Below are 14,034 nucleotides of genomic sequence, written 5' to 3'. Positions count from 1 at the left end.
CACCGTGAAATTGGTGCAGTCCAAAAAAAAAAAAACAGAACAGCTCTCAAATATGAGGCAAAAATTCTAAATGAGATATCAAGCCTTATGTCAGAATTAGCCACTGAATTAACTGACAGGAGACAATGTACTGAGTAACCTCTTGCCAACATACTGAGGCTCAAGCAAGATTTAACTAAAATAATGAAAAAATGCAGAACTCAGCAGAAAAGTATATATGGAGCAGATGGTTAAACAAGTCCGAATACAGGCATTGGTCTGGGCAGGCAGCAGACAAGCAGAATCCAGAATCTCAGGACCAAGGTCAAATCCGGGGAATCAGAATGGGTAGGGCAGGGACTCGGCAGATTGGATGACTTGGTCTCAGCATAAAGGCTAATAATCTATTCAGTGTTGTCATTTATTAACACTGGGCAATTTCAATCAAATTGTTGCATTCATTGTTCTACCTGCAGCTGGATACAAAAAAATTGATTGGTTGCTATGCGTTAATGCCCACAAATTTGCTCAGTATTGGTAAATGAGCCCCACTTTTGACCACGGTACCAAAAGCATGAGGCCTCCAGTGGCTCAGCATGGATTAGCTGCAGGACAGCAGGTCCCTGGTTTTAGACTAGGAAATTCCTGACACATTCCTGCTAATTAGGCAATAATCCAATGTTGGGTGCCAATTAGTAGTCTTGAATATTCTTGGAATTCTATCTACATAGGTATTGTGGGAATATTTGTATATTTTATTAAATCAGGGGTCCTGCCTAAATGTTGGCCCAAAATATGGTTTTATAAACCATAAACATTTGTCACCTTCCCAGTGATTCTACCTTTTTTTTCTTCTTATGTGTTTACATTGATGTATTTAAGCTGACAATGTTAGGTTGTAACCTTTTCAGGACAGGAATCACTTTTGATATGACATGTAACAAACGATCCACTATTCAACATGTTTGGGGCTGGATTATTATAAAACAATAATCTTTAGGAGGTCTATGCAGATCATGAGCATGTTTGGAGCCATGAAAAACCTTAGGGGGGCATATCTGGGCAAGGGCCCCATTTGGACATAATTCATTGCTTTATTGTTTAATCCCCCTGTGGTTAGTACTGTTATGTACATACCGTATATACTCGAGTATAAGACAAGTTTTTCAGCACCCAAAATGTGCTGAAAAAGTCACCCTCGGCTTATACTCGAGTCGGGTGACATGGTTCCCTCCAGACCCCGTTTGTATAACCCCCTGCCAGGGTCGGACTGGCCCACTGGCTTACCTAGTTGAACCACACGCAACTCTGAACTCAGCATACTCCGTGTAGAATGTGCACCGCACGTCCAACTCTGAGTTTGGAGAAGTGCTCTGTTCTTAACAGGCTCCAGCTTATCTGTTTTGCAATAAATTGCAGAGTGTTGGCAACAGCGTCCGTCAGTCCATGCAGGCTGACAGAGCAGGGAACGATGACCGTAAGGGGCTGCCGGAAGTAATGCACTTTGCTCTGCACTGCACTATTTCATTTTCAGCTGTCCGACAGAAACGGAACCAGGGATGCAGTGGGAGTGCAGCAAGCTGCCTCTTGAGAAAAAAAGTAAGCGTTCTTTGCCTAAATAAATTTTGGAGCTGACAGGTTAAGCTTAGGAGGTGGTATGAAAGCAGCTCTTTTGACTAGTTAGTTTTAAGGTCCTCTCATTTTGCATTAAATGTATATACTTTAGCTAAAATTTCAGGTTGTGTGAAATCTGTCTGTGCTGTACCTGATCAGTAGTTACTTTTTAAATTCTACTAAAATTATGTGGTAATATTTTTTAATCTGACTGGTTGTTTTTCATATTTAATTAGGGAACCTGTGGTGGGCCTTTAGTGTGCCAGTCTAACAGTGCATACTGTCAGAATGGTTAATACTTGGGATTAATGTGTTGTAAATGAATTTCTGTAATGATATTACTGGTTTAAAATTCTTAGCGCTGTTTTATGACATTGGGGCCCTCAGCTTTTTCTTTTCACTTTTTGCCACATTTTGATGAGCTGGCCCTGCTTGTTTACACACATTGTTCTGGTGAGCCCCTAGGTTGATGTTTTCTGGTGTGTCCCAGGCACCCCAGTCCGACACTTCCCCTTTCTAGAGATTCCCGCTGCCCCAACCAACCTGACAGGCTAGAATGTACCTGTTAGCGCGCACACTATTAACACACCTGGTTAATGTGTCACAGGACCCTGTACCTGCTGCAATTTCCCACCCTAGGCTTATACTCGAGTCAATAAGTTTTTCCTGTTTTCTTAGGTAAAATTAGGTACCTCGGCTTATATTCGGATCGGCGTATACTCGAGTATATACGGTAGTTCTATTGGGATTATGAAAAAAAATAACTTCACACACATATCACAGGTAAACATTTTGCGCAAGAGGGGTATTCTCCATCAGGGGCACTGTGATGCCTCTCTGCCCATTTCCCATAGCCCAATCCCTTATGGCTACCACCAAGCACCTTTGCAGTTGGCAGAGTTTAGCTTCAAGGCAAAGCTATCTCCGTGCCGCTGGTGATTTCAGAGAACTGATTTAACAGACAAATTATATGGAGAAACACAAATGTTTTGCTAAAACAATGATTAACTTGAAATTACATTTTCCAGCATTTAATCTCAAATTTGTCTTGTGATTAACTTACATTTCAGCTCTCGGCGAGGCCTTTGATATGTCTCGTGAAAAATTGCTGCCAGTTCTGCCAGGCTGTGTTTATTATTATTGTTTTAAATGGGCAGTCAACAGTTTTGCTACGGGGCCATAATATTCACGCTGGAACTGTATCAAATGTCGCACTGAATTACTTATTAGTGGCCTAATAATACCATTTCATACCTAATCAAATATTTAATGCATGATTAGCATCTTTAGTGCAAATCAGAACCCGCTGAAGGGATTATTCACAGTAACTGGGCACAGTGTTTAGCAAAATAAGATTCTGGAGCACAATCCGATCATTAAGAAATTAATGTTAATCTCAAAAAAGTATGTTTTGTGTACCTGTAATTTACTCCGTATTGATTTTTTTTTCTTGTAGGTATTATGTCCGGAATGGGGGCTTTACAGGCTTTTTAAAGGTTCATTAATAGCTGTCACGTAACATCTAGTTATTAAGGAGCTGGAAAAGGTGCTAAGGCAGCATTGCTAGGTTCATAATAACATTTCAATTGTACAGGTATGGGATCCCTTATCCAGAAACCCATTATCCAGAAAGCTCCGAATTACAGAAAGCCCATCTCCCATAGACTCCATTTTAATCAAATAATTCAGAATTAAAAACTGATTTTCTTTTTCTCTGTAATAATAAAACAGTACCTGTATTTGATCCCAACTAAGATATAATTACCCCTTGTTGGGGGCAGAACAGCCCTATTGGGTTTATTTCATGGTTAAATGATTCCCTTTTCTCTGTAATAATAAAACAGTACCTGTACTTGATCCCAACTAAGATATAATTACCCCTTATTGGGGGCAGAACAGCCCTATTGGGTTTATTTAATGGCTAAATGATTCCCTTTTCTCTGTAATAATAAAACAGTACCTGTACTTGATCCCAACTAAGATATAATTACCCCTTATTGGGGGCAGAACAGCCCTATTGGGTTTATTTAATGGCTAAATGATTCCCTTTTCTCTGTAATAATAAAACAGTACCTGTACTTGATCCCAACTAAGATATAATTACCCCTTATTGGGGGCAGAACAGCCCTATTGGGTTTATTTAATGGTTAAATGATTCCCTTTTCTCTGTAATGATAAAACAGTACCTGTACTTGATCCCAACTAAGATATAATTACCGTATATACTCGAGTATAAGCCGATCCGAATATAAGCCGAGGTACCTAATTTTACCTGAGAAAACTGGAAAACTGTATGGACTCGAGTATAAGCCTAGGGTGGGCTTACATGATACTACAATTACATGATGCTGAGAAGTGCATGATGCCCATGACTAGACAGGCCCAAAAATCTCTTTGGAGTGAAGCATCTGGCACTTTAGCCTCCTGGTGCACAGCCCTGATAGTGGATCTACCTACCAAATCTTGCACCCAAGGGGCCCAGCTTACTTACTAAGAGAGTGCATCAGGGTAGACTTACAGTTTGTGCAGGTTCACAGGGGCCTTATGCAGCCATGGAGGTTTGCCTGGTGTGCCAAAGCACTGGGGTGCAATACATTTAAGGCCGAGTTGCTCTTTGGCTGGGAGCAGCCACTTTCAAGTTAAGGCACAGTCCGGGTCCTGAGTTCTATGCAACCAGTTCAAATCCCTAATATTCATCTGTCTGAGGATTCCAGCAGCCGGCAATTCCCCCTCTATAACCAATGAAGTACTAGAAGGTGGTTTTTTTGCTTAGCAACCAACCACCACCACAGACAATGCAATGGGCTGCTTGTGCTGCAGCTTAGCCTCGGAGTAGCGGCGGGTGTTTACTGTAGGCTGGGAGCGGGGCTGGTTGAAGCTGCTGGGGACCGAGGCACACGCTCCTCTGTCACTGTGTCCGGACTGTGGCATACGAGCGCACGGCGAAGAGGGGTCGTGACCTGGAAAAGATTCGGCAACCTGACAGAAACGTCTCCCAGCGCTGCCTAAGCTTACCGTGCCCGTCGTATTGGTACCGTCTCGGCTGCCCTGCTCTCCTCTGCTGGGGAGCTTTCCTTTCAAACCAAGCCGGTTTTACTTCAATCGCATTCTCTTCAGCGCCGAAATCCCCGCACAAAAGTCCTCGCATTTAGCACACAGGTACACTATATTTCGTGTGCGCGCATGTTAGGGAAGGTGGCGCGACTGCCTATGCCGTTGAGTTATGCCTAGATGTTAGCGGTACAGCGCCCAAGCAAGGTACCTGCACGAGGGGGGTTGGTGGCGGGGGTGCGAGCGGACACCCACGGGGGTATACATTTTATCCACGAGTATTACGCGAGTATAAGCCGAGGGTGACTTTTTGAGCACATTTTTGGTGCTCAAAAACTCGGCTTATACTCGAGTATATACGGTACCCCTTATTGGGGGCAGAACAGCCCTATTGGGTTTATTTCATGGTTAAATGATTCCCTTTTCTCTGTAATAATAAAACAGTACCTGTACTTGATCCCAACTAAGATATAATTACCCCTTATTGGGGGCAGAACAGCCCTATTGGGTTTATTTCATGGTTAAATGATTCCCTTTTCTCTGTAATAATAAAACAGTACCTGTACTTGATCCCAACTAAGATATAATTACCCCTTATTGGGGGCAGAACAGCCCTATTGGGTTTATTTCATGGTTAAATGATTCCCTTTTCTCTGTAATAATAAAACAGTACCTGTACTTGATCCCAACTAAGATATAATTACCCCTTATTGGATGCAAAACAATCCTATTGGATTTATTTAATGTTTAATTGATTTTTTTAGTAGACTTAAGGTATGAAGATCCAAATTACGGAAAGACCCCTTATCCGGAATACCCTTGGTCCTGAGCATTCTGGATAACAGGTCCTATACCTGTACAAAAAAAAACCTAAAACATTTTGAAAATATGTTTGAAATATTTTCAACCGGTGGCAAAGCCTTTTAATTACCCTTAGCTATACAAGCTATATATCTGTGTCTGTGGCCAGCGGACATGTTGCAGGCTGTTTATTCCCAAATTAATGCTGCATAATATATAATGAATATATAAAATGCGCAAAGTTGGAAATAAGATCAATCTGATGTGTTTGGTTCAAACGTGGTTTTGTAATTAGATCGTGTATATGCTGGCTTGATATATTTTAGCTTTTAATTTGGATGGTGTATAAAGCAGGGTTTTACGGTCAGTTGGCTGCACAAAGATCAAAGCAATCCTTTATGCGACCATGGGGAAGTATAGCTGGGCTTATATGAGTCAACTTAAAGGGAAACTATACCCACAAACAATGCAAATCTGTATAATAATATATCACATAAACAGTTCATATGTAAAACCCTGCTTCATCTAAATACAATTTAGATGATAGTATTATTATAGTAGTTATTGAGTAATCCTAAATAGAGAACTGCCATTGTTGCCAGTTAGTTGTCCACAGTAGCAGAGATTGCAGGCGATTAAGGGCACAAGTCCCACGGAGTTCTGCCTTTTACTCCCACACTACTTCCTGTTACAGTTAGGGCTGCATTATTTCCTGTCAGCTGATCTCTGAGGGAGCACACAGCCTATCACAAAATGGCGGCTCAAGGAAAAATATGTTAAAAGGCCATTATTTACCGATATATATATATATATATATACATATTTCCTTAAGTTTCTTTATTAGGCCACTAAATATGGTATAAACTGTTGGTTAAGTATTAATTCTGAGGGTATAGTTTCCTTTAAGATCACCTTTAGTCTGAGCTGGTAACATATTACATGGGCTTTTCCTGTTATCAAGCCCAGCCTATATTTGGATGAGAATTGGCTATATATCTCTATACCCTATTAATGTAGTCCTTTCCCGACTGGCCTGCATAAGGCCACATTATGATCTGATCATTATCCAGAAGGCAAAACAATCCATGTAGCTCAATTTGGCCCAGCTGGAGGAAGACCAAACTTGACATAAAGTTGCAGACCTTATGTATATGCAGTGCCGCAGCACCTTACTCTATAATACTCTATATACGCTCTATAATGTTTAACCAGTGGTACGTTAGGGCGCCAGTAAAAGGCAGTTCTTAGAGCAGGAAAAGTGAAAACGCTGCTGAAAAAATCGACACAAAATGCAAAGAGAGTAAGTTTTTCGGCAGATTTTTTTGACATCCTTGGGATGTTTATGCGTGCCATTAAGAACCTGTTGGTTAGATCTGGGATTTGGAGACTATCAAGGCATAAGCTATAAGTGAAGCAGGGAATCTGGGATAGAATTCATGGCAGTTCAGTATAGGGTTGCCACCTTCTCTGGGCGGGACAATGGTATTGAGTGTGCGGGAATATGAGGTCACGGGGGCAGGCCTATGACATGGTAATTGGCCAATCGCCACATCAATGTCCAAGAACCCTGCCCAGTTTTCCAAATAGGCATTTTTAACCCAGACAGCCCTTCCGAAAACTGGGCTGTCCAGGTCACAACCAGACAGGTGGCAACCCTACTTCGGTAAGAGGAATGGATTATTTATTTATTTTTTTTTATCTAAAGGGGTAGTTTACCTTTAAATGAAGTCTGAGTAAGGTACAGAAAGGGGTGTAGAGCTCTAGCATGTTCCAAACATTATATAAAAGTGAAATTTAAGGTGAACTGACCCTTTAAATGGGTTCCCAATTGATGGAATGTTGTACCTAATACTTGACTCCCCTGATAGATTTTGAGAAAAGTTTCTTCCTTCAGGTAAGCGGAGCGGACTCCTGACACTGCCTAATGCTAGCCTTCATATTTTCTCACTTTTAATTAGTTTACCGACAGGCTGAAATGTGCAGGAATCTGTGTCTCATTATACTTCAGTTTGTGCTCATTTTCTGGGGTAGGCAAATTCCGCTCGTAGGGGAAAATAAACTAATAACAGCACGGCACTCATGAGTGAAATTGGAGCTGGAAATAAGGATTGGATTTGTTAACCGTTAAAATTACTTCATATGTCAGACGCTGACAAGGTGTAACATTTCTCTTATTGTTATTTAATGTGCAGAATTAGGTTTCTAAAGCGTCTTTCTCATTTAGGATCTGTGTAGCCCTAACAGAGCTTGAGCTTCAGAATATGGCGACTTTTATAGAGATCTTTCTGAATTTTAGCCTCTGCCCCCTGATTTTACTGTTCAAACTGGAGTATGATTTTATCTCCTTCTCTTATTTGGAACATTTCTTCTCTATCTTTGGGAATTACCATGGAGGCTCACACTAAGTTTTACAAACAGGGTGTGAAATGTATATGCCCCCCCCCCCATGGTCTATACTAATGAATCTGTCAGTGGCCATCCCATGCCTCTACTGTTAGGGCTCTGGCACACGGGGAGATTAGTCGCCGGCGGCAAAACTCCCTGTTCCGGCGACCTTTTCTTCATGCTGATAAAGGTAGAGGCTTTGATAAATTAATTATCTCCAGGATGTCAGGAGCCTTACAGTAGAGGAGCAACATACGTGGCATTCAGGCCAACATCTAATGTGCATAAGCACAGCTGGATAAAGGTGGAAGCAGCCTCTATCTGTTTTTATATTGCCTTTTGGGTGCAGTGATTGAGAGTATGAAGTCATCAAAATGCCTTGAGGAGGGAGGTTAATGTTCTGTCTAATGTGGGTCAGTTGGTGGAGATAAAGGCATTCATCATATGTGAGTTCCACTTCCTTGTACATTAATATGTACTTTATATACATAACACATACAAGTTGGAATTGTTAATGTGTACATAATCTATATGTGTACCTACAAGTTGGAAGTATATGTTTTAGTGACCTTTATCGGACGTTATGGCTATACAAGCCTTATCTTTATCCTTACGCTTCTGATGAAGGTCAGTAAGTGGTGACCAAAACCTCGGGCTTTCTAGCAGATCAATAAAGCACTTTACTGTGCGATGACCCAATGAGCGCAGTGCCTCTCTCATATACATATATATATCATCTGTAATACTCAACTTGTCAGTAACAGTATTTTGAGAGAATCGTAGAACATCTACAGAGATTGCTCCAGGTCTAATAACCCATACCCACTGCATGCACTTCCTACTTGTTGGGGACCTATTATGTAGGCTATCATGTAATTGCTATGTGTATGTAATGTTTGTTTTGGTGAGCTTTATAAGCTTTTCCAGCCATGCTGTGTTCTTCTTCCATAGTTTACAGATGGCTTTCAAGTGGTCACAGTAAAACTGAACAGCTGCAGCTTTGCTCTTTTATATATAATTAATGAGCAGTTTGAGAGCTGCCATTTTAGAAGAGAAAGTGTGATGCTTTGAACCTTAGATTTGTATAATTTACAGGATATCTCTTCTTATGTATTCCTCGTAGTTTTCTCACAGTCCCAGCCTACACTTCCATCTTTCCTTTTGTCTGGATCACCTTGCTGCCCTGTTTGCTCCAGCCATACAAAAGACCTTGGACTCTCAATATCCCTTGATGATGCCCAGGTCTACATCACTCTAGCATAGTGTTTCTCATACTGAGGCTACTGCCTACCTTGCCTGCAGGGCAATGTGAAATATTCTGGTCTTGGTGGACCCTATCCCTCGTTTCTTTCCTATCTGTAGATGATTTTCTTGAGCCCTGAGCCTTCATACCTTGAGTATATTATTAAATTATGTTATTAAATGACCTGAGGCTATCCCTCTGCCTACATGGCAATGCTAGAGCCCCTGTGCAAAGGAGATACTGGCAACAGTGGCCGTCTGCACAGTAGATGGAGACCAAACATGAAAAGCTAGACAGAAAATAAATTGAAAATAAAGGACCTAAAACATATTTCATAAACAGCCTAGATTAACCAACTGGTTCTTTTTTAATTTGGCCTGTATTTAGGTATGATACCAAAGAAATGGTAAACTGGCATATTTAATTCTAAAGGTAGGATAGTGCCCATGGCATTGGATTTTCTGGTGGTTGTAAGATGCCCCTACACTGTGTGTACTCCATGGCACCAACACTGATTTAAAAAATTGTATTTTCTTCTAAAGCATATAAACTGCATATAATTTCTATAGCCACATTGCAGAGTTTATTTTTATATTCCTTGTATGTGGAAAAATCTTCTTATAATTAATAACAAATAAGACTAATGATGTGCAGTACAAACTCTGTGGTTAGTAGAGCTAATGGGAGAAGGAGAGAGCCTGTGCCTACTGTATGTACCTCCATGTATATTTATATTGCATACTGTGAAACAGGGCATTGATAATTTATCTCTGTTTATATTATATTACACGTAGTTAGCGAAGCATTGATAATTGTGTGTAGAAAGGCATGACGTGTAATCCAATTTCAGCCTTGGGGTCTTATACTTTTTAAAGAATATTTGCATTTGGATAGGTTAAGCCTATTTGTCTCATCTATATATATGCATTACAGGTATGGGACCTGTTATCCAGAATGCTCATCTTTCCATAATTTGAATCTCCATACCTTAAGCTGACTTAAAAATCATTACACATTTAATAAACCCAATAGGATTGTTTTGCTTTCAATAAGGATTTATCGTATCTTAGTTGGGAAAAGTACAAGGTACTGTTTTATTATTACAGAGAAAAGGGAATCATTTAACCATTAAATAAACCCAATAGGGCTGTTCTGCCCCCAATAAGGGGTAATTATATCTTAGTTGGGATCAAGTACAGGTACTGTTTTATTATTACAAAGAAAAGGGAATCATTTAACCATTAAATAAACCCAATAGGACTGTTTTGCCCCCAAGAAGGGGTAATTATATCTTAGTTGGGATCAAGTACAGGTACTGTTTTATTATTACAGAGAAAAGGGAATCATTTAACCATTAAATAAACCCAATAGGATTGTTCTGCCCCTAATAAGGGGTAATTATATCTTAGTTGGGATCAAGTACAGGTACTGTTTTATTATTACAGAGAAAAGGGAATCATTTAACCATTAAATAAACCCAATAGGTTCTGAATAAGGGGTTGGAAATGTTCTAATGCTCCCTGCCAGAGGGGGAGAGCCAATCACAGCCCGGAAGTCACACAAGCAAAGACAGGTATCCGTTCCCTATCAGGTCATCCTAGCTGCTGATTGGTTCCTATCCTACAGTGCCTGGGAATGGATTTGGCAGGACTAGTAGGCTTTTTGGAAAGATTTTCAATAAATCAGCCCAAAACACAACTATTAAAAGAAAAAACTTTACCCCCAGAGTGAATAGTTAACTAACAGATACTTTATATCATGTTAAGAGACCTCTTAGAGAATCTAACCAAACTGGAATAAATATATATATAATTTTTTTTTTTATTCTCTTAAACCACCATTTTGTGATGACAGGAAATAATGCAGCTTCAACTGTAATAGGAATGAGTGTGGGAGCAAAAGGCAGAGCTTTTGTTCATTCATTAACTGGCTGATAGAGCCTAGCATGTTTGTGTGCCTTGGCTTGTTTGTGTGCACTGTGAATCCTATGATCCCAGGGGGCGGTCTTTAGTACTAAAAATGGCAATTTTCTATGTAGGATTACCCAATGGCACATACTACTAAAAAAGTATATTTTTATGAAAATGGTTTATTTAGATGAAGCAGGGTTTTACATATGAACTGTTTTATGTGATATATTATTAGACCTACATTGTTTGGGGGTATAGTTTTCCTTTAAAGTCCATTGCTTCTCTATTTAGAAGAGTATAATGCACTTGCATATTTTAGTTTTTTTACACAATATGTCTCCTTTAACAAATAACCACCAACCTCTGATGAAGTGCATAACACCCAGTGTATTTGATATAAGCACAAGTAACATCCGAAAAAATGTCTCCTGTAAAGCCCGGTGAAAGCACTCGTACAGCCCTGCTATCCATTTTAAGGAAAATAGCACAAATTATATGATCGGCGGATTAGCCACTGATTATACAGCACTAAGCAGCTTACCCACTTTAAGTCGATGATAAATGGACAAAAGAAGTAAATTCTGTGTATTCTGTTGCCAGGATTCGGGCGCGGGATTACCCTCAGGGCAGGTTTGCCACGATGAGCAGCGCCTGGAAGTGATATTTGCCGATCTGGCCAGACACAAGGATGATGCCCAGCAGCGGAGCTGGGCCCTGTATGAAGATGAAAATGTCATTCTCTGCTACCTGGAGGAGCTGCTGCTGATACTGGTGGGTTGTTTGTTATCAGCGGGTCGGAACAGAATACCAACAAGGTGCCACATTAATAAATCACTCTGGAGCCTGTCGCTTTATTATATTAATGGGCCCTTAATCATTCATTTTTTATTTTTCTAATGGGAACAGAAACTGAATTTATATTTCTCTTACAAATAGAGTGATTAACGCTTTACTGCTATGTGAAGGTCTCTCAAAATAGCTGAACCCTTTCCTGGGGGTGGTGGCGAGCCATGGTTTATTTTTTAGGGTACATTTACCCAAACACCATTGGTAGCTATGGCACTCACATGGCTTGGTGTTCTCATAGCATGTACTAAAATACAACACAGGTCTTCCCCTGTAATAATCAGGAATAATGTGAGGCTTAATGGCCCTTTATTGTTGTCACAATGGAGTTCTAGCACTGGAGAGAGGCGTTTCAGTCCCCAGTCTGGGGGTGCATAATGGAAGGTACAGTGGAATTCTGCAGGGCCTCCAGTTTTCCATCTCTGATGTGCTCAGTTAGAATGGTGGATCCCATTTAGGGACATAGCTGATGATGACACTTAAGGCAAAATATGTTTCTGTCCCTTACCTGTAGGGGTCTTATGGGGAACCTTCTTCCTCATGGTGGAATTTAAAAGAGAAAGAAAGGTAAAAACTAAGTAAGCTTTATCAGAAAGGTCTATGTTCCCTGCCAAAAGATTTGTTGTGTCTGTTTTCCTCTGCCAGAGACACGCAGCTCTCTGCTCTCTCCTGCTCCCCCCTCCCTCAAGAATGCTAAGAACTCACTCCCCCCCCCCCTTAGGAATGTGGATCTGAGCCAATCAGCAGGAGGCTGACTCATAGTCTTACAAACTGAGCATGTTCACTTGGTCTGGGTGTCTGTGCAGGAGTGAGGCATTATGGGAACTTTCTTTACACAGCTCAGCATTTTTTTCTTCATGTTTGGCTTCTGATCATCTTAATGGGAGAAATATGGGGAGACTTAAGGGCACTATTGAGACAACTGAAGGTATGCCTGCAGCTTGGGATTAACTCTTTATTAGCCCCTCCTTCTACAACTGCTAGCTGGATGCTAATGTCCCGTTTACCCTAGTAACCAGGTGGTGGTGGGAATAAGAGACTGCAATATGAAAGGGAGAGGGTCTGATTAGAAAGATAAGTAATAAAAAGTTACTTTAAAGGTGAACACCCCTTATACACTCCCAGCCTGTGCCCTGATATGGCAGCGCATTCTGGCAAAATCTCATCCCGAGCACCACAGCAGCTCCAGTGATCCAAGCAAGTTTGCCTCCTTGTTTCCTTTCAGACAGATGCTGACCCAGAAGTGTGCAAGAGGATGTGCAAGAGGAACCATTTTGAGGCCGTTCTATCCCTGGTGGCTTATTATCAAATGGTAAGTGGTGCTTCAGATAACTCCTGCCAGTGATTCCTGCGGCTTATCGGCGTGTAGAACGCAATCAAGGAAAGCATCTGCCGGCTCCCAAAAAAAATAAAAACAATTTCTGGCCTCGTTCCACGTATTTGTTTTGTGTTCAGCATTTTGCGGTACATTTCATGTTTCAGTGTAATTAATAACTGAGCTGCGCTTGCTGAAGAATGCTGAAAAATCACATTTTTATGTCAAAGAAAAGCATTCCATTAATTGTTTGTGTAATAGCAGATTAGGCTTTGTGAATCGAGTTAGTAATGGCTACGCATTCTAATTACTCTGCTGCACTCATTAATATTACTGCACGTTCGGCCGAGGTGCGCTTAGTTTATACATATCATACGCACGGAATCTCTTATAGCGAATAATATACCCCCTATTGTAAAATATAAGGATATTATAAGTCATCGAGAAGCTCCATGACCATATTGGCCTCACGTTTTGATACGAATCATAGAACTGGGGGTACATTAGTTGTTATAATACACAAGTTCCATTTCTGTCATTTAACAGAAATGACATCATTAAGCACAGATTGTAACTGATGACCTCACTGAACACCATTTATAGGGATATCATTTACAGGATATTCATGACTTGTGTATTATGTGATAAGTGATGCTTAGTGAGGTCATCAGATATAATTGGTTCTTCTTGATGTAATTTGTGTAACATGATTTACTGGAATTTGTATATAATAAAAAATAATGTAATCCCTGTTTTAATATCTGAGGGTTTTATAGGTCACCCTGGCGTTCCATGATGTGTATTATATATTCATGGAACTCCTTGATGATTTATAATATTCTTATATTTTACAATAGGGGGTATATTATTCCCCTATAAATACTATGCCT

The 14,034-nt window shown here is 40.4% G+C and overlaps 1 protein-coding gene across 2 annotated transcripts in view; it reads left to right on the top strand.

Moving 5' to 3' along the window:
- nckipsd (NCK interacting protein with SH3 domain) overlaps positions 1 to 14,034 on the top strand; it is a 73,034-nt gene that overhangs the window by 38,533 nt on the left and 20,467 nt on the right. For both annotated transcript variants that reach the window (XM_031899895.1, NM_001129942.1), the window contains 2 exon segments: positions 11,584 to 11,754; positions 13,055 to 13,141. In XM_031899895.1, coding sequence (XP_031755755.1) covers positions 11,584 to 11,754; positions 13,055 to 13,141 — 258 coding nt within the window.

Source organism: Xenopus tropicalis, chromosome 4, assembly GCF_000004195.4.
Source record: "Xenopus tropicalis strain Nigerian chromosome 4, UCB_Xtro_10.0, whole genome shotgun sequence".
Lineage (NCBI taxonomy): Eukaryota > Metazoa > Chordata > Amphibia > Anura > Pipidae > Xenopus > Xenopus tropicalis.
This window is presented reverse-complemented; position numbering and strand designations above follow the sequence as displayed.